The sequence below is a fragment of the Carassius carassius genome, chromosome 44 (genome assembly GCF_963082965.1).
Source record: "Carassius carassius chromosome 44, fCarCar2.1, whole genome shotgun sequence".
NCBI classification, from domain to species: Eukaryota; Metazoa; Chordata; class Actinopteri; order Cypriniformes; family Cyprinidae; genus Carassius; species Carassius carassius.
The window spans coordinates 9,875,182-9,897,138 of record NC_081798.1 but is presented as its reverse complement, the minus strand read 5'-3'; the positions used below and the strand labels follow the sequence as shown (position 1 = coordinate 9,897,138).

At 36.5% G+C, this 21,957-nt stretch overlaps 1 protein-coding gene across 7 annotated transcripts in view; it reads left to right on the top strand.

Moving 5' to 3' along the window:
• Positions 1-21,957, top strand: part of kaznb (kazrin, periplakin interacting protein b) — a 153,768-nt gene that overhangs the window by 78,535 nt on the left and 53,276 nt on the right. Inside the window, exon 1 of one of the 7 annotated variants that reach the window (XM_059537166.1) lies at positions 19,854-20,002. The exons of the other annotated variants lie outside the window; for them this stretch is intronic. Within the exon in view, the coding sequence (XP_059393149.1) occupies positions 19,900-20,002 (103 nt within the window). The 5' untranslated portion in view covers positions 19,854-19,899. Of the gene's footprint in view, positions 1-19,853; positions 20,003-21,957 lie in introns of those variants that run through there. 7 annotated transcript variants of the gene reach the window in all.

Below are 21,957 nucleotides of genomic sequence, written 5' to 3'. Positions count from 1 at the left end.
GAATACACACAGGCTCATTGGGTCTTGTGTCAAGATGGGGACCTAAAATGATACAGAAATCATATAGAATGAGGAAATTTTGTTATTTTTTTTTATTTATTTTTTCGAGAAAGTAAAAATGCACTAAGTTTCCTGAGAGGTAGAGGTTTGAGTTTCCTGAGAGGTAGATGTTTGAGAAGTAGGTTTAGGTGTAGGGTTAGTTTAGGGTGATAGAAAATATGGTTTGTACAGTATAAAAACCATTATGTGTATGGAGAGTCTGTACAAGGGTAGCTAACCAGTCGTGTGTTTGTGTGTGTGTATGTGTGTGTGTGTGTGTGTGTGAGTGTTTATAAAAATATATTTTATTACAAACTGAGATTATACACTTCTGCTCAGAAGCTGGGGTCAGTTCAATTTCTTTAAAGAAATGAAATGAATACTTGTATTCATCAAGAATATATGCTGTTTGTTTGAAATTTCTGTTCATCAGAGAATCCTTGAAAAATATATCACAATTTCCACAAAAACGATAAGCACAACAGTTTTCACCATTAATAATAATAAAACAAAAATGTTTCTTGAGCACCAGATTTTTCTCTTTCTGTCTGGGCAGATTTTCTGGCCTGAATCAGCTGCAATGTGAACCAAACCCTATGCTGTTTAGTTAAAGGTCTGGCTATGTGATGGTAACTTCACTTAAGCTAGACCAAACAAACTGTAAGTAGATCTGTGTGCGACTGCGTGTGTCTTAAGTGTCGACCAGCCTGTCTTACTGATAAAACCAATAACAGTTGTTTCCTTCCTGAGCTGTGCTGAAGAGCGTAAGACTCATAACTGTAATTCCTCTGCTAGGTCGACACAAAGCAATGCTACATGATAATACTAAATTTAAACTGATAAAATAGATTGTGACAAGCCATTATGAGTAAAATTAGATGAGGCTGTTGTTAGCCTCAGCGGCAGTAGCCGGAGGCTGTAGGCAGGGTGTTAAGGAGCCTGTGGTGGAGCTTATGGCTTTGCAGTGCCCTTGTGATTTATGCCAACACTAGTGGGACTCTTGCAAGCCAGCATGCTAAACCCCCCCGACCCTGAGAAAGTGATAAGCAGAGACAAATGCGACAGAGTGAACTCAATAAAGCGCCCGCAGATGGAGGTGATGTTTTAAATTGCTTTTAAATCAGCCTTTGGGAGGTGTTGCGCCTCGCTGATTTCGTGGGATTTTATTTTATCTGAAACGTGGATGAATTTTTGAGGATTTGTTGGAAAGGTTAAGCAATGCTTGCTGGGTGTTTGGAAGCCAGGAATGCCCCCCCCCCCATAGTTTTCTTCTCATTTTTTTTTTGTTGGTTGCTACATATGTCCCTTTTTTACAGACAAGGTGCCAGTGCTGGTTGAAGAACCTGAGATTGTTCTGCATGTTTCCATCTCTTAAAAGATGGTTCTGGGCCACCTCCACACCAAAGTCTATTTCAACATATTTTACATTTACATTTAGTCATTTAGCAGATGCTTTTATCCAAAGTGACTTACGAACGAGGACAATGAAAGCAATCAAAATCAACAAAAGAGCAATGATATGCAAGTGCTACAGTATAACCAGTCTCACTTAGCTTAATGCAGTACATGTAGCAAGGTTGTTGTTTTTTTTTATTAAATTATATAATAAATAAAAAGAAAACAAATAGATAGACAAAAAATAGATTTTGACCAATGCTTTTTCTGTTATTTGTAAATACTGAATAAAGATTTTTATAGAGAAAGAGAGAGAGAGAGAGGTTTGATTCACAAAGAGCATTTTCTTGCCTAAAATAAATTCAGAGAATATCTAGAAATTATATTAAAAAAGGTAATGATTATGAGCAAATTATGAAATTTTCATTTGTGAACTATCGCTTTTAAGGTTTAATAGTTTAAGCTTTAATGCTGTTTTTTTTTTATGTTCTATTTGTCCTGAAAAAAATCATAAATCTATCAAAAAGCAGCACTGTTTTCAACAATGATAATAGGAGATGTTACTTGAGCACAAAATCAGCATATTAGAATGATTTCTGAACTATCATGTGACACTGAAGACTGTTGTAATGATGCTAAAAATACAATTTTGCCATCACAGATGCTTTTTTTTAAATATATAAAAATAAAAAAGACAAGTATTTTAAATAGTAATAATATGTTACAGTATTATTGTTTTACTGTATTTCTGATCAAATAATTTTCTTGAGAATAACCAACTTTTTTACGGACCCAAAAACTTTTAGTGTATGTCTAAAAAGACATATATCTTGTGCATATTTACACAGGAAAGCAATTTAAAACAGTGCAGTGGCACTCAAGAACATCTGTGCAAATTTTCCCCTTAGTTCTTCACTCTCAAGTCATGTGAAATTACTGTTCTGAGAGAGCCTCACAGATCTCCAGAGATGAGAACCAGCACCATGTCCACGGAAAAAAAAAAGGTAATACTAGCATAATACTTTGCTCTGGTTAGCTGCACCAGTGCACTTGAGACGGATTACAGTACAGCTTTGTTTTCAAAAAGAGGGAGTATCTCTTTCTCCTTATTCCCCCCATGGGATCTCCCTTTTTTTGCTGCCAGCTCCCAGAGAGTGGGGAAAGCGTTCAAAGAGCCCCCTTTCCATTTCTCTCACCCCTCCCATCTTTTCCTTCCGCTCCAGTCTTCAAGCCGCAAGCGTGGCCTCCCTGAACCACGCCCTGTCTGTGACCAATGCAGCGTGAGGTGAACTGTGTCCAAACAATAGACTCGGGGCAGGCCCTCACCGCAAGGGATGGGTGAATAACCCAGAAAACACACACATACATTTTTCTCTGGAGACTTTATTACCAGCCATGAGTTCAGGCACATTCTGTGAAGGAAAAATTCAGTTTGCCCTTTTAGAGGAGTAGTTATAGATCATTCCCCCAAATATCTCCCCAATCTACACATACTTCTCCCAGAAGCAAAACCATTCCAGGAATTACTAATTGACCATTTCAGTGGTTAAATTGGTCTAGAATAAACCATTCCTTGTGCGATGCGACCTTGATTAACCTTAGCTGTTTAAGGGAATTTTTTATTAGAATTTTATTTTGGCAGGTCATCACCAAGACTGAAAAAGGGTTAAATTTTGCATGAACCTTTTATGAGCAATTGTCGAAAACTAGGGGTTATGCTGCAATTAATCATTATTTGTCACTGAGATGGACAGGACTGTATAACGTTCATCGGGGTCTATTTTTACCGTCATATTTGATCTAAAGTTCTCTTACATTGTACAGAAGTATGGCATTCCATTTGCTTACACAGATTAGCTACTGTAATTTCATTCCTAATGTTGGAGTATTGATACTGTTGAAATTCTTGTGTGCAAACTGTCTCTTAATTTAGTAAATAATTTAACTACTTGCATAGGGTACGTTATTATTAAGGCTGAATCATTCAGATTGTTTATGTCTTTGTCCAAGTTTAACATATCACATATCAGTATATCAATCAACAAAACATTAATTTAACGAGGCAAATGTCTAAACCATTGCAGCATTTTATTTAATTTTATTTTATCTAAAAAAAAAATTATTTGTAAACTATGGGCAACATTTTCAAGTATTTGCCAGTGCCTTTTTTTTCCATTTGTAGTAAATTTTTTTGTTGTCAAATTTGTCCTGAATGACTGGCTTGGCAAAAATATGTTTCTTAATAGGTTTCTTTTATCTTGGATGTAAAGCACTTTGTGACGCTTGCTCTAGAAAGGTGCTATAAAAAATAAAGTACTTACTTACATTGTTTTTCTTTTGAGTTAATGCATTCTCTTTTCATCTGTTTTTATTTTTTATTTAATTCAATTATTTATTTTTTATTTTATTATTTCATATATACTTTTTTTTAAATATTTTTTATTAAGAACAAGGAACAAAAGATCATCATGGGTGTTACACAGTCAAGACAATACAATTTCCATACATTCTCTGGAGTATAGTATTACACTTATCCTCAATGCTGTGTGTACACAATCCATTTATCCCAGTACTTAATACATTTTTCCAAATTAAGTTTTACAGTAAATGTAAGTCTTTACATAGAGTATATTTCGTTTACAATTCCCAACCACTGGTCCCTTATTGGATGGTCAACCTGAAACCATTTACGTGTTATGGCTTTCCGACTGCTGGTTAAATGTATTTTTAATAAGTATTTGTCATTATCTAGAACTGTTTTAGGATTTTTTGTGTGATGAATGATAAATTCAACTCCTCCCCTAACATTTTCCCAATTTCAGCTGCAACCATGTAGACTTTATTTAACTAGAAAATAATTTTTATTGATAAAAATGAAGACATTTATTTTTTTGTGTCATTAGCTTTATCTAATCTAATCTATCTAAAAATAATAATTGTTTTCAAACAAGTTTCCCAGGCAGTCTTCCATTGGCTACTACATACAGTAGATAGTACTATGCCAGATTCACAACATTGGTTGAGCTGATGTTACTTAATAGGGTTGGTTGGAATGTCTAAACAGATCAAAGTTTACACTTTGCAGGAAATCATGGTACACATGACTTACTTATAACTGTCTCTGCAAATTAACCTGCAATAAATGTCACACTTCATCTTTAAATAATGCATATGTCCAGTGAATGCGATCATGTTTTGATAGTCTGTAGAGATTTTCCTGACTCTCATGTTGGAGCTGATAGCAGCAGGTGTTAATACAGACAGCTCTGTCAATCATCTGAAGGCTCTCCACCCTTCGTTGGGAGATTGCCCATCTCTGCAGCAGGGGACAACTTCGCTGCTGGACTCGGCAGCAGATGGCCTGTCCTCCACAAAACTCAAATGCAGAGTAAACTAGCCACAGATTGGCTCCCTTGTGGTGAACGCTTCACAGTAGTGGCCAAAGTGAAAACAAAATTAAAGAATTTATGATTTTTACTTGGCCTGAATGGTGTCATATTTTCTGTATATATATATATATAGCAGAGACAAGGCTTTGCTTAAACGGAGAGCCAGGAGGAGTAGGCGGCGAATGCCATTTCACAAAATCGCTCTTTGCCTTGATGTGACCTGTCTCTCGGTTTATTCTTCGGTTTGGTCATCTCTCAGCCATGGGTGTCTTGTGAGAGACATAAATCTTTATCTAAAGAGTGAATGATTGGCGAGGCAGAGCGCAGGGCCCTGTTTCATGCTCCAGTGCTGCACTGGCTGTAGGCTCTTCCCTTCTCCTCTCCTCATTTCTTCTTTTTCCTCCTTCCCTGGTTCCTTTTCTTCACAGACCACTGCGCGCTGTCTGTTTCTCAGCCTCCCTCACTAGGCTCTCTCATCATAACACAATAAGCTGTGACACGCCACATATTTTCTCAGCAGACCGTAGTTACAGGGCTGGGGCTCAGGAAATGAGACATTATGCATCCTTCATGTCGTTTATATCGCTTTGCGGGAACTTGATTGTTATGAAGACCATATGTTAACCACTGTAAGTTTCATCCTATGTACTGGCAAGTGAAATAGTGCTTCCTGTACCCGCTTCGGACAGATACGTTGGATGTCTCATCCATCCTGATGCACATCTGGAGGGAATCAGGAGAGCTGGGAAGTGAGATTTCCCCCCAGGACTGCAGACTGGGAAGGGGAAACGCTGCTCAAGTGGGAGGTGGGAGCAGGTGGGAGTGATGAAGAGATAAGAGAGGGTTAAAACTGTTGTTGACCAGTATGGGTCAGTTTTGGTCTTTTGAAAACAGTATTATTTTAAAATGTAGTCAAAATATAGTTCATTCAAATCATTTATTCTAATTTAAAAATCTAATTTTAGTCTATGAAAAGAGCATTTTACTTTACATGCCAAATTAAAGCAAATATTCAAACATTTTAGATCTATATTTCGTTATTTGATGTTCTGACTAGTACTTAAGTTCACATTGCATTCACATCATTATGTGATTTATCTCATGTTATTGATTATGATTAAATTATTTAAACCACTAATATTCTTTCTAGATTTGGCTTTTTCAAAAATCTTTTGTTAGTCGACTAATATCTTGCCGCATATTTTCTTGTCATGTTTTCATCAAGTTTTAATTAAAAATTGTTTTACATTTTTTGAGTACTACTTGTGCACAGTGCACATTTCTTAATATTAAGCCTAAAATGTGTTTTAATGACACTATTGATGAAGATCGTATGATAGGTCTTATTTAAAATGTACTGTACCTGAAGTATAAGCACAATCAAATATACTTCAGTATACCTTTAGTTGGACTTCAGCACTACTTCCGCACAATTAAAGTTCATTTAGTGCAATTAGTTGTTCCAATTTAGCAGACTTTAAGTATACCAGTTTAGTATACAAAAAATACAATTGCAGGGTAATTGTATTAGCATGTATTTGTAGTATACCTAGCATGAAATAAAGGTATTTTAAATACATCTTAGTAAATTTTTTCTAGGGTATACACATTTTTGGTGAATGTTACAGCTTCCAAAAAACCTTTAGTTAGCAAACATTTCAAAGTCACAATGTAACAAAAGTAGCAAACTATATTTTTTCCGTATTGTTATGTACATCTGAGTGAAAGGGAGGGATTTGAAAAAGTCAGCATTCACCACCAGAGAGAAGTCAGTTCAAGTTGACATTTTGAGTGAGAATTCACAAAATAAGGGGGAATAAATAAGTATAAATGAGTCATTCACAATAAGATCACTAACATGGTTTTAGATAATAGATTTTCCATTTCATACTGACTTTAATCAGTCAGTTCCAATGCTGAGGACAGATTTATATGCTCTTTCTTTGTAGTGTGAATGTGGTCTGACGTCACCTCTAAGCCATCATCAGTGATGTTGAAACATCTGGCCAGGGTTTGACCAAGAACTACTCGTGGGAAGAAATGAACAGGGAGTAGCAAAGGGTTTCAAGTTCCACCAGAGCACCATTTGGCTATATAAGCACAAATAAATACTGAATACTTTTTTCCTCACTACTCCCTTTCTCTTTTCTTGTATAGGAAGTGGAGATAACGATTCGAGTTTGAGAATCAATCTCTCATTTCATTTTTCTTCCTGCAAAAACCCACCATTGAGTTCACCTTCAATCAACCAAATCTTGCTCGAGTCCAGACTTCAAACGACTGTACCTTTGCAAGGAGGTTGAAGAATGTTTGAGCACTCATTTGAAAAGTCCCAGCTCATCCCATTAAAACGCCCCATTGCTTTAGCTATGAGCAGAGACTTTCGTCTGGCAGTATGTATGCATTCAGTGACAGGCTCTGACAGATTGAAATGAAAAACTGGTGCACAGAGCTAGTTCATTTACTAGACACAGAGTGTAAAGTGTAAACCGTAATACCTGGAGAGAGCTATGCATTAGAATTCCCATTCATCTCAGTGGCAGTTGTGCAGCTAGTGCAGGATCTAATAGAAGAGAGCGATTGAGAATCAGTCATCTTTGCTCATGTGAGCACGAAAGTTGCTTCTTTTGTAGTTAGTGAGGAACAAGAAGAGACACTTTTTCCCCCTGATTAGTGGGGTAAAAATGCACTTGATATGGAATGTGACGGACATTTTACAGATCTAATTTGTTTCTAAAAGATGCTCTAAGCGTATTTGAGATGATCGTGGCAAATAGTGTCTGTCTCTTCCTCTCTCAGAGGAAGATTATGTTGAAATTAAGGTCCTCAGTTTGATCTGCTGTCACATAATTTCCATTGCTCTGAGGCACGGCTGCATGATAACTAGTGAAAAATAAATAGCTTGAGTAAGATATTAAAACCAGACTCGATTTTGGTTTTATCACATTATCATGCTCTACTCTTTATTTTCACCTTGTTTCAGCGGACATCTTGATTAGATAATTGCTAGTATTATATTGTTTTCCAAGCTTCCAAATGCTTACCATATGCTATATGATGAGACCTTCTGGCACTCGTAAAAAAAGACATCTCTGAACTTTATTTTTTGGTTTAGCGGTCTTGTGCTCAGCTCCATAATGTCTTGTTAATGTTGCCATTTTTGCACTTAATAAATTACTGTGCCTTAATCTCCAGCCAAAGTTAAGCCTGCCAACCAATTAATTTTCCTTCACCAACTAGTCTTAATAAATTGGCTTTCCTCGCCATATATTGTGACTCTTCAGAAATGGTGAAATCCTTCTCCTTTTCTCTTGGAAAGGAAACAATGAAATTCATTCATTCACCATTTTGACTGGCTTTCGTTAGAAAAAAAACATTTTTTCCCTGAGCTTTATAATTAACCACGGCTAGTCTGTCAGCTGTGGATTCTTCTGTGGGATGTTGTCCGAAACCCAACTCTTTTTCGCTCCACCTCAAGAGCCCTGCTCAGTACCTGCCAGTAGAAGGGTTGTGGGCGTCCAACTTTAGCTGGTGGTTGAGGGATCTGAAAAGCTAGCGCTTCAGCAGAATGTGAGGGTGAAGAATTACCTTTTGCGGTGGAAGTAAAGAATGATCAGTTACTTTTAGCTCAGAGCTAAAGAATCACACAAGGTAGTCTTTCAAACATGCAGTTTATACTAGTGCATTAAAACAACCTTTCTAAATGAGTAAACAAACAATTCAGAAATAAAAACCGTCCGTCAGTTGAGCACTGCAATGTGAGGAGCATTTTCAGTGGGAAAGAAATGGTTATATTTACCTTAAAAGACCAACTGCAGTAGAGAAAAAAAGGCATTATTTCCACCATTTTTCCTGTTTATGTGCCATACTGGCAACCTGTAGCTTCGAGGCAGAGAAAAACTTTAGCAAAATCTCATGTGAGATGTTGTAGTCAACTGAACAAGGACTGGAAACATTACTACTGTAGCTGACATTGAATGGTTAGTGGTAAGAGTCTGTGTACATGCACATAGTCTGATAATGGCCAAACTTTAATCTTTTTTATGTGCTGCTTCCCCTTTTTATTTTGTTTTATTTGCTCAGTAACATTTTACCGCCATTTTCCACCAATACCATTGCTATTGTAACCCAAGCCACAACATGAAAGTGCTCTATTCAAATGCATTATGCATGTTCATTGCTGCTGTTTTTAAATGCCTGCTTCGAATGCAAAATCTTCAATTCTAGGGTCTCTGACTTGCTTGGTTTTCTTTAATATGTGCCTAAAAATATCTCCACTTTGGTGCTTCTGAGTTTCAATTATCGCATGTCTACGTATGTTACATAAAACTCTAAGTGCAGTATCTCTTTTCTGACCTTTCATGAGCAAAACACATAATTTTAAATTGTAATAATATTTCCCAGTATTGCCGTTTTTACTGTATTTTTTGATCAAATAAATGCAGTGCTGGTGAGCATAAGAGGTGTACATAAATATATAGTTCAGTTAAAACCCACAATACTGTGAATGCACATATTTTACTGCAATCAAACATATTTTGACCCCAATCTTGAGGACAGTGCATTATAAAATTAGAATTTAGGTCACTGATTGTACCATTGCACTTCATAAGAAATACAATAGCTAGCAGAGGAACTTTGCGTGATCACTAAAGTCATTATCTCTCGTGCTTGTGCTACATAATGACCTTAAACTTGTTGTGTGCATGTACTGTCTGTTTCTAGTTCTTTCGCTGAAAGGATTGATGTTGCTCTTGACTCTCTATCAGCTGTGAATACACAAAACACTGATGTACAGAGCCCACTGACAGGTAAAAGCGTTGCTCACACACTGGTGGTGAGGTGAAAAGCAGGGGACTTCACACCTTTGAAACGAGTGTGAAATGGAGTGTGTCACCTCTCACAGTTGTCTTATTCAACAGTTCCCACCAGGTAGCTGGCGGGGCTTTGTTTCTTCTTTATTCTATGTTTCAGACCACAATGGAAACAAACTCAGCCCTCATGTCAATCTGCAAACCCTGACTCAAACCTTTGTGAATACTAAGTCGCTGTACAGACTTCAGGCACTGCTAGCGTTAAACCTCTGCCAACTCAGAGCTCTGAGCTGGACGGCCCTTTCCAGCCAGCAAATATGGCTGCTTTACAAACCTTCTGCTTGACCTTTTCCAGTTGATCAGTCCAATCACCACATCCTGCAGGTTCGCCTTAATTCACCGCCTCGGTACAGATGGGCAAACACAGTTTTATGCCGCTTTCCATATTGGCAGTATAGATAAAAGAAAACAACCACCATCTGGACACTAAACAGATTGTAATTGCCAGTTACTGTGTCCTGTTTCATTTCATAAATGCTCTTTTCAATCTGCGATGCTTATCTTGCTTGCAGTATTTGTTGCTGGGCTTATTGGTTATTGCAGTCCTTGATTAGAGAGTTATTTTAGCATCCAGCATTGTTGTGCTCATTTAAGAAAATTTAAGTTTAAATATTATTTGTCTGTGATTTGTAAACATCATAAATGGTGTGGTAATGAATTGGACGGCAATAGGCCGGAGAAATGGAGTGGCTCAGACACAATTTTGGATCACTTTATACATTTTGTTTGTGGAAAATCTCTTTGTTGAATGAATTTCGGTTTGTATAATTTGAATCTTAATTTTAAATATTTTTTTTTTGTTGTTGTTGATCAACTATCAAATCAAATAAATAAGATTTAAGAGAATTTGTGTGGTCGCATGACAAGACCAAGCCCACTGCTTCCACGACCTAAAGAAAAGGCCAAAACAAGCATTATTGCTTAAAGGGATAGTTCACCCAAAAATCATAATTATGTTATTAATAACTCACCCTCATGTCGTTCCAAACCTGTAATACCTCCGTTTATCTTTGGAACACAGTTTAAGATATTTTAGATTTAGTCCGAGAGCTCTCAGTCCCTCCATTGAAGCTGTGTGTACGGTATACTGTCCATGTCCAGAAAGGTAATAAAAACATCATCAAAGTAGTCCATGTGACATCAGAGGGTCGGTTAGAATTTTTTGAAGCATCGAAAATACATTTTGGTCCAAAAATAGCAAAAACTACAACTTTTTCAGCATTGTCTTCTCTTCCGTGTCTGTTGTGAGAGAGAGTTCAAAACAAAGCAGTTTGTCATATCCGGTTCACGAACGAATCATTCAATGTAACCGGATCTTTTTGAACCAGTTCACCAAATTGAACTGAATCGTTTTAAACGGTTTTTGGGTGAACTATCCCTTTAAGGTCATGTCATTACAAAGACCTTCGTTCATCTTCGGAACATAACATTTACATTTACATTTACATTTACATTTACATTACATTCGAACCCGGGCCTCTCACACCAAAGACATGCGTCTTATCCACTGCACTAACACCACCCCAATAAGACAACCACAAATTATTATATTTTTAATGGAATCCGAGAGCTTTCTGAACCTGCATAGACAGAAACACAACTGACATCAAAGCCCAGAAAGGTAGTAAGGACATTGTTGAAATAGTCCATGTGACATCAGTGGTTCAACCTTAATTTTATGACACTATGAGAAGACTTTTTGTGTGCAAAAATAAATAAATAAATAAAAATAACTTATTTCAAGGCGCATCAAAGATTGACATGGAAGAGAAGAAACTGTTGAATAAGCTCATTATTTTTGTTTTCTTTGCACACAAAAAGTATTCTCAAAGCTTCATAACATTACAGTTGGACCACTGATGTCACATGGACTATTTTAATGAGGTCTTTACTACCTTTCTGGACCTTGAATGTGGTAGCTACGTTGTTGTTTATGGAGGGTAAGAAAACTCTCGGATTTCATCAAAAATAACTTAATTTGTGTTCCGTAGATAAACGAAAGTCTTACATGTTTGGAACTACATGAAAAGTTAATTAATGACTGAATAATAAATAGAGGGGGGGTGGGGGCATGTGGGTTTGGAATGATGGGAAGTTGACTAAACAATGACAGTTTAAATTTTTTGGTGAACTCTCCCTTTAAAGAAATATTAATAGTGTATATTTATTATATTAAATGATTAGTTGTCAGTGTCACATTAGAATAGTAAGCCTTTAATTTTCATGCTGTCATGTTGATTCTGAAGTAAGCATACAGTATATACATTTAAAGTGGCTTTATGTGTAACAGTTTGTTAGACTTCCCACTCCCAATATGGTTGTGTTTAGTTTAGGAAGAGGTAAGATAAGACACTCTTCCTAAACCACTGCAGTGGGATTTCACTGCATATTTTTCTCCACTCTTCTTTAAAAGTGCAAGGGATGATTTATAGAGGTCTCGTCTCATTTTTTCATGTCTCCTTTAAACCTGTAGTGCAGTATTTACACAGTGTGAGAAAGAACATCTATACATTCTCTACATGTGTCTTTTAAAAACTACTAAGCAACACTGATCTAAACTCTTGCTCTTTGGATTCTATCACTATGGGCCTTACTTACAAGCCCCATGAGGAACAGAATTACTGTTCGTGGAATCTCTGTGTTACTGGCTGATGAAAGCAACCTGGCAGGCTGCTGCTGATGGCTGTGAGTTAGTACACATTGAAAGCAATCCAGGATTGAACAACAGGGGGCTTTTGGAAAGTGAATTCGCAGTTTATCAGCACAAATGTGTAATTACAGGTCTTGTTTAAATCTGCTAATTCCTTCTGTTATTTTTTGGAGGGGGCTCAGTTGTTTCTTTATTTCCATTTTCGCCTTTAAGAGGCCAGCCAAGTTGTTCAAAGTTATTTCGAGCCACAGATTGTATTTGTTCTGTTTGATGGGAAAATATTCTTGGCTGTGGGCCATCTTCCTTTCTGGCAACACAGAGGGAAGCAGGTATATGGTATTGTCAGAACAGGAAGGAGCGGATGTGAAAGGCCAAGAACATCCAGGAAGGTAATTATCGGTTGTGCTGGACAGTCACGCGTCTCATTTGAAGTTAAATGAGTTTATGGTTTGCAAAAATTCAGTTAATGTCTTCCATTTAAAACCACAGCTTAAACGTTAACTCAGCAAAATAGTTGTTTATATAGATTTTTTTTTTTTTTGCTGACACTGTTCCACTGTCTAAGGTGTAATATGAAGCGCTGCTGCTGTGCTGTATTTTGTTATGAATGAAATGCTAAGTCATTTAAGCTTGCAAATGAACTCTAAATGCTTGTCTTGTAAGCAGATTTCTGCCTGTGTGCCCTGGAAAGGGAAAGGTATGAATGGAAGGAGTATGTCTGGATAATCCCAAATACATCCAGCACACATGCTTCAAACATGATGAATTGGGTGGAGAGAAGTCTTTAATTGTCAGAGGCAGGGAATGAGCCCATGGTAATATACTGTTAGGCTTTAATTGCTTTGAAGTGGCAGAGTGACGGGGGACTCTCCATCATGATGTATTAGAATGAAGAGCCAGGTGGCAGGTGTTCACAGGGACAGTTAATTACTTTCTTACTGTTATTGCACTTGAGTTGTATTTTCCATGAAGTTGAGATTAAGTTTGCTAACTTTTTGGATTTAGCTATTATAGTTACAGCTGCTCTCTCTCTCTCTCTCTCTCTCTCTCTCTCTCTATATATATATATATATATATATATATATATATATATATATATATACATACACTCACCTAAAGGATTATTAGGAACACCATACTAATACTGTGTTTGACCCCCTTTCGTCTTCAGAACTGCCTTAATTCTACGTGGCATTGATTCAACAAGGTGCTGAAAGCATTCTTTAGAAATGTTGGTCCATATTGATAGGATAGCATCTTGCAGTTGATGGAGATTTGTGGGATGCACATCCAGGGCATGAAGCTCCCGTTCCACCACATCCCAAAGATGCTCTATTGGGTTGAGATCTGGTGACTGTGGGGGCCATTTTAGTACAGTGAACTCATTGTCATGTTCAAGAAACCAATTTGAAATGATCAGTGTTGGGGAGTAACTAGTTACATGTAACGGCGTTACGTAATTTAATTACAAAATTATTTTAACTGCAATTAGTTACAGTTACTAAGAAAAAATGAGTAATTAAATTACAGTTACTTATGAAATTTTTAACGATTACAAAGGGGATTACATTTGAATGTTTACACAGATCCACATACAGTTTTAGCTGATTTATTTCCCAAATTGCACTGACTATTCTGAGACATACCGCCCTAATAATTTCCGGGATGCGGAAATACAGTCTGGTTCATAGAATCCAGTCATAAAAACGGAATACATATAAGCGGACGGAATATGCCACATTTTGGATGACTAAATCAAAAGTAGGTCAGTACACTTGAATCAAAACATGACATGGACTAGTGTCTGTGAATATTAAGCCCCAAAAATGCAATATATGACTTGCACATTCTGCGTGTCTGTGGAAATCAGGCGCGGACTGGACACCGGGAGAACCGGGACAATTCCCGGTGACCACGCAGCCGATTTTGCCCCACTATTTAATATCATTATTGTATAATTGCCTGCCGAATGTACTAAAGCGATCATTTGCGAATCCGCCATTTGATAATTAAATCTCTAATAAGTCATGAATTGTTAGTCATGACTCGCGCGCTCTCCGCGCCTCCGCCAAACGGTTTGGATCAGACTCAGAGTAATCAATGCGAGAGAGAGAGAGAGAGAGAGAGAGAATAGAGTGGAGTGTGGAAGCGCACAGCTGGAGCAGAGAAGCAGAACTCCTGTTCAGGGTTTCAGGTCAGTTTCATCTGTAAAGATGCTTTTTTGTCTTTGTTTTTTATTTATTTAATCAAGCAGCAGCACGTTGCTCACCAGTCATCACTCAAAATACTATATAAAGGACATCGTTATTATCTGTTGTAATGTTACAGTAGTAATTTAGCTGAAAAAAATTCCGATTTTTTTTTATAGGTTTAGGGGGAGCTACGACAGCCAACAACACAACCCTTACGGAAATTAACATTTTAATCTTTAACTATAAATCCAGAAAAAATGGTTACTATTGTTTAACTGTGATAACCAAAAATGTACAATTATTTTACAAATGTATTTATTTAAAAATAAATACAAATCCATTTGCAAAAAAAATAAAAAAATAAACAAGGTTATTTTACTTTTATATAGGCTAATAAAAGCATGGTTAATTTTTGTAAGGGAAAAATATGACTCGTGTACAGTATTAGGATTTTTCTATAAAGATATTGTAGTATTGTAGAGTATTGTATTGTAAAGTATAGTTTTGTTCAATCTTGAGTATTAAAGTCATGAGAGAGATGCATAACAGGGCAAAATAAAGAGACTGAAGAGAAAAATGGAAGTGAAGGTGCAGTTTAGGAGAGAACTTTTAATTATTTTGCATGTCCCCAAATTAAAGATTTAAAATAGATAAAAAATAGTTTTGTCCATGAATTTGTTTGTATGAGTTTGAATTTTCCAGTCTGATTTTTTTTCCCAGTCCGCCCCTCCTGTAAATTAATGGCAAAGACATGGTTTCATTTTCTACACATAGGCCTACTAGTGTTTTCAACCCCTGCCGCCTCAATATAGGAGTAAACGAGCACATAAACACAATTTCTAGAACTGCTCTGTGTCACTTCATGTGCATTTTACTTATTTTGAGAAAACTATCATCATATACAAAGAGACAGCAGTTTAAAAAAAACACCAATGTTTCAGGAGTTTAGTACACAGAATACGTCACATGCTTATTAGATAACTGTATTTAAGTTGATGTATATGCTTTTATTTATTATTCTTTAATTTTCACAATTTTAGAAAAGTAATCAAAAAGTACTCAAAAGTAATTAGTTACATTACTTTAATAAAGTAATTGAAAAAGTTACACTACTATTACATTTTAAACAGGGTAACTTGTAATCTGTAACCTATTACATTTCCAAAGTAACCTTCCCAACACTGGAAATGATTCGAACTTTGTGACATGGTGCATTATCCTGCTGGAAGTAGCCATCAGAGGATGGGTACATGGTGGTCATAAAGGAATGGACAAGGTCAGAAACAATGCTCAGGTAGGCCGTGGCATTTAAACGATGCCCAATTGGCACTAAGGGGCCTAAGTGTGCCAAGAAAACATCCCCCACACCATTACACCACCACCAGCCTGCAGAGTGGTAACAAGGCATGATGGATCCATGTTCTCATTCTGTTACCATTCATGTTACCATCTGAATGTCTCAACAGAAATCGAGACTCATCAGACCAGGCAACATTTTTCCAGTCTTCAACTGTCCAATTTTGGTGAGCTTGTGCAAATTGTAGCCTCTTTTTCTTATTTGTAGTGGAGATGAGTGGTACCCGGTGGGGTTTTCTGCTGTTGTAGCCCATCCGCCTCAAGGTTGTGCGTGTTGTGGCTTCACAAATGCTTTGCTGCATACCTCGGTTGTAACGAGTGGTTATTTCAGTCAAAGTTGCTCTTCTATCAGCTGGCTGACCATGCCACGCTCAAAATTGCTTAAATCACCTTTCTTTCCCATTTTGACATTCAGTTTGGAGTTCAGGAGATTGTCTTGACCATATATATATACATATACATATATATATATACAGTATATATGCTATATATATATATACAGTACAGACCAAAAGTTTGGAAACATTACTATTTTTAATGTTTTTGAAAGAAGTTTCTTCTGCTCATCAAGCCTGCATTTATTTGATCAAAAATACAAAAAAAAAATCATTTATTTATCATTTATTTCAGTGATGCAAAGCTGAATTTTTAGGATCATTATCACATGATCCTTTAGAAAAATCATTCTAATATGATGATTCATTATCAAAGTTGGAAACAGTTTTGCTGTTTAATATTTTTTCAGAACATGTGATACTTTTTTAGGATACTTTGATGAATAAAAAGTAAAAAAAAAAAGAAGCTTTGTTTTTAAAATACAAATATTTTGTAATAACAATATACACCACTGGTCAGTAATTTGGGGTCAGTAATTTTTTTTTTCTTTCTTCTTTTTAAATAAAATCAATACTTTTATTCAGCAAGGATGTGTTAAATGGATAAAAAGTGATAGTAAAGAAAATATATTATTAGAATATATATTATTAGAATTTTTTTTTTTTTTGAATAAATGCAGTTCTTTTTAACCTTTTATTCATCAAAAATATTAGACAGCAGAACTGTTTCCAACACTCAGAATAAATCAGAATATTAGAATTATTTCTAAATGATCATGTGATAGACTGGATGTTACATGTGACACTGAAGGCTGGAGTAATGATGCTGAAAATTCAGCTTTGCATCACAGGAATACATTTTTTTTTTTAAGTATATTCAAATAGAAAACTATTATTTTAAGTTGTAATAGTATTTCACAATATTACTGTTTTTTTCTGTATTTTTGATCAAATAAATGCAGGCTTGATGAGCAGAAGAAACTTCTTTCATAAACATAAAAAATAGTAATGTTTCCAAACTTTTGGTCTGTACTGTATATATATATATATATATATATATATATATACACACTCTTTTTGTTCATATAATGAAAGATCTCAAACAACACTGATTTTCATTGTAGAGACAAAAAACACAGTCTTTTGTGTTATTATTCTGAACAAAGAAAGTCATAAAGGTTTGTAAAGACATGACGGTGAGGAAGTGATGACTGAATTATCATTATTATTCCTGTAAGCGATACTTACTAGTACTATAACAGTCCTATACTTATACTGTCATAGTACTAATAGTGTTTGTTTACTAATATTTTGAATAAGCTTTTATTTTAATATTTACAATTTTAGTTATAATTTTATTAATTTAGTTTAAAAAAGTGCCATTTTATATCAAAGTTAAGCTTAAGCATATGTTTTCATTTGTTCATTTCTCAGTATTTCATCGAATATTTGTATTCCATTTTAAAATTTATTTCAAATACTGAACTTTTTTTCATCGCTGTTGTCAGCTTTGTTCATTTTAATGGTCACACTTTATTTTAAGGTCCAATTCTCGCCATTAACAAACCATTAACTATGACTTTTCCCTTAATAAACTCCTAATTTGCTGCTTATTAATAGTTAGGTTATTGTTAAGTTTACTTATTGGAAGGATTAGTGATGTAGAATATGGTTATGCAGAAAATGCTTTATAAGTACGAATAAACAGCTATTATTAACAAAATGTTAATAATAGGCATGCTAATAAGCAACTAGCTAATAGTGAGAATTGGTCCCTATACTAAAGTGTTACAGTTTTCTTATATTTCTGTATAGCTTTATTTTTATTTCAGCTTTTTTTATATAATTTTACTACTTCAACTTAAACATATTTATTTCTGTTAGTTGCCAAGTCAACATTTCTAAGTTTGAATCTAATATTTATATTTTATTTTATTTTACCTTTATTTCAATTACCAAAAACAGTCATTAGTCATTTAACCCTAACATTAGTTAACATTAGTCGTGTGCTTCTGCGTCTTTAAGAAATGTCCTTTTCATGTGTGAAATGAGCAATGCCTGTCCAGACTGTTGCATTGTAGAATTCTGTGACTGAAAGAACCCATTATTCCTGCCTCCCTCACAGACTCATAGTATCCCAAGCCATGCCTCCTGGGGCCCTGGGGCAGCTCCTGACAGGTGGAGCTGCAGTGTTGGTTGACTCAGGATAGGTCCAGGGCATGGAAGGCCAGCGGCTAAAGGCAAACAGTGAAGGCCAAAGGCTGGGGAGGATTACTGGAAATTTTACTGCTTGATTTGACATCATCTTAGTGACCCAAGTGAGGAGAAGCCCATCTGGACTCCATTAAGCCCTACTGCAGTGGAATAACACGGACACACTGTGCCAGACTGAGAGTTTTATGTGTGTCCTTGAATTACTCAGTCTCTCACTTCTCTTACACATCTCTTTGCTCTCTTATTCTGTCACTGAAACTTCAGCTAAGCTAGCATTTAGTACAGGCTAGCATAAAATGTTTTGCATCTCAACGACTAATGACTGATAGTCCCAATAATATTGCTGACATTGTGACAGGCGCCACTGACCGTCCTCTGTGGTCAGCAGTACCAGCCACTTCCTATTCAAATCCTTAGCCATTTTTCAAAATACCTCTTTTGCAAGCTTTTCATTTATCCATAACCTTAAAAGTACTTTCTAATCTCAAAAATCATTTTTTTAAGTGAGTTAAAGAGACGTGCCCGAACCTAAACATGACTTAAAATAAATGTATATAAAATAAAATAAAAGGTGTGGTTTCCAGACTTGGAAAAGTCATGTGAATTAATAAAATGAATATACATTTTTCTAGTTACGCAATTTTCTAGTTCAATATTAAATTATTATTTCATATGTATTCATGTTTATTATGCTTTTTAATCCTTTATTAATCTTTCGAATTAAGGTTTAAATATATGTTGAGGTAAATATATATATGTTAAGGTAAACTGAATTTCTTTTAATTTTTTAATTTCTTATATGGCCACCGTTGAAGTATATTATATGGAGAAATTATTATTATTTTTTTTTTAAAGTGAAGAAAGAAAGACATGAAAGACATCTTGGATGACGCAGGGGGGAGGAAATTATCAGGAAAATTTTATTCTGGAAGTAAACTTATCCTTTAAATTCATTAAGATGTGGCACTGTAATGTCCTCCTTACCCAGAGCTGAATACTATCCACAGAAACACAAGTGAGTCCACACAAATACTGAAGCTGCATCACTGAGCCCACTAATTGCAGAGATGTTTGGATGTGGTGTTCGTGTAGATGCCGTTTTCTCTAATTGAGATATAAAAGCCATCCTGTCAAGGCTAATATTAGATCAGTAACACTTTAGCTATGGTATTTCAAAGCTATGACTTGCATATATATCACTTATTTGTGACACTGCTGCACATTAAGTGGTTGTGATTAAAGTATAATGGGAGGGTTCAGTAAGACAAAGACAGTGAGAGAGAAACTAACCATCTGCTGTGCAGCCCACTTCCTGGGCAGGGCGAGAAAGTGTTACAGTGAGGAAAGGGGGATGGGGAGGGCTGCACCAGCTGCTGGAGAAGCACTGGATGGGTCAGTAAGACTGAGAGTGTGCCACAACAGCCAGCAGCCTTAGTTAGGTAAGGTTACACCGGGATGGAGAGGGCAAATTTGGCGTCTCCATGGTCCTGGATGGAAGACAACATGCGCTGGCCTGGCTGTGTGCCCTGGGATCTGGATGAGGAGGATCTAGTGCAAGGTAAACTATTAATATGCTCATGTTGTTCAGACAGTCCTTTAAGAACAGCAAAGAATGTTAGCTTTAGCATCAAGTAGAGACTATAATCCACTGGCTTTTGTCTGCCAGATGTGCATTGTCCCACTTACTACTGTGGAATTTGTTTTCGAGTAATGTTTTAGCTGGTGCAGGATCTGTTCTGTATGTCAAGACATGGTGCTGTGTTTAGTAGAAGGCTGCTCATTTTTACCTCTTCGGTTGTGCCCTCACAGATTTTAGGACATCATTTGAAACTGAGCTCAGCAGAATCAGGGCATCTGACACCAGCGGTTCTCGCATACTAGGGCTGGTGAAAAGACAGAATGTCAATTTGGATGTCGTTTTCATAGCACAGGGGTTGAAAACCTTAGACGTTTAAAAAATGAGCAAGACATTTTTTTATTTATGTTTATTTTATACATTTTTTTTGCAATTGCCGTAGTCCATTTTCACACTGCATTTTTTTGTTTTGTTTAGTTATGAGCTAAATGAGAGGCCAAATAGAAACCTTCAATATGTGTCAAAATCAGCTAGATTTCCTCACTATCACACAGCAATTTTTTTTGTTATGAGCTAAAGGGAAAGCCAAATGAAAACCATGTGTGTCAAATAGAGCAAGATAATTTATTTAATTATTATTTTTTTATTATGAATTGTGGACATAGAGCGAGTGTGTTTTTGATGGTGCATTTTAGAGGGCACGTTGATTATAAGCCTTTAATGAGAGGTATTTTAGGCCACTTGCAAGGATATTCGTCTTCCAATCGAGCCTCGCCAGCTGCTCTGAACGTCTCTTGAGGCTGTTTGGGTTAAATCTTGCTTAAAATCAATGAGGTCTCCATATTTAGGATTCCTAGTTTGTGAATTTTATTATTTATAATTATTTTATTTTTTTTGCAATTGCAGTAATTCTTGCTCATTGTCACACTCCACCTGACCAGTTCAATGTTGACCATCTCTCACTGGACAAGTTAACTGGCTTCCATTGGCTCACAAGGTGCCACATGTGCACACACTGATTATATTGTTTGGCCTGCTTTTCATTGCTTTTTCTCTCAGAATAGCACTTTGTATAATAAAGGAGGTGTTACTGCAAGTAATGACTTATGTAGTCTCGCATAGCCAGACCTTCAGACTGACGGCTGAAGGTCTGGAATTTATGGCAGTTTTCCTTGGCTAAGGCCTGCCCATGAGGCTGTTTGACCAACATGTCAAACTATCAATCACAGTTTGTTTTGTTCAGCGTCACATTTCGTCAAATCACCACAATAACAGATCGGTGTGTAAAACTCTCTGAGGCATTTTAAAAAACTCCAGTGTTTAGTTGGTTCTGATAAGCGTTCGTCGTCAGTAGTAAACACTATGGCTTTCTTCTTTTGTGAGGGGGTTTGGCGCCACGGCATCATTGTTTCCAGGCAGAATGTTAAAGTGAGTGAGTGAAGTGACATTCAGCCAAGTATGGTGACCCATACTCAGAATTTGTGCTCTGCATTTAACCCATTCAAAATGCACACACACACTGTGAGCACACACCCGGAGCAGTGGGCAGCCATTTATGCTGCGGCGCCCAGGGAGCAGTTGGGGGTTCGATGCCTTGCTCAAGGGCACCTAAGTCATGGTATTGAAGGTGGAGAGAGAACTGTACATGCACTCCCCCCACCCACAATTCCTGCCGGCCCGGGACTCGAACTCACAACCTTTCGATTGGGAGTCCGACTCTCTAACCATTAGGCCACGACTTCCCAAAGAATGCGACACACACTTCTCTCAGAAATACTGTAGAATTTTACCAATCCGATGACAACTTCGATACTCCCGAAGTGCTTCCACTTTTGTGTCCCATATGCATCAGAAGTTTAGCCAACGGTCCATGGGCGTGACATCTGAGGCTGAGACTATGGTTTATGTGGATTTTTAAATAACAGCAAGAAGAAATT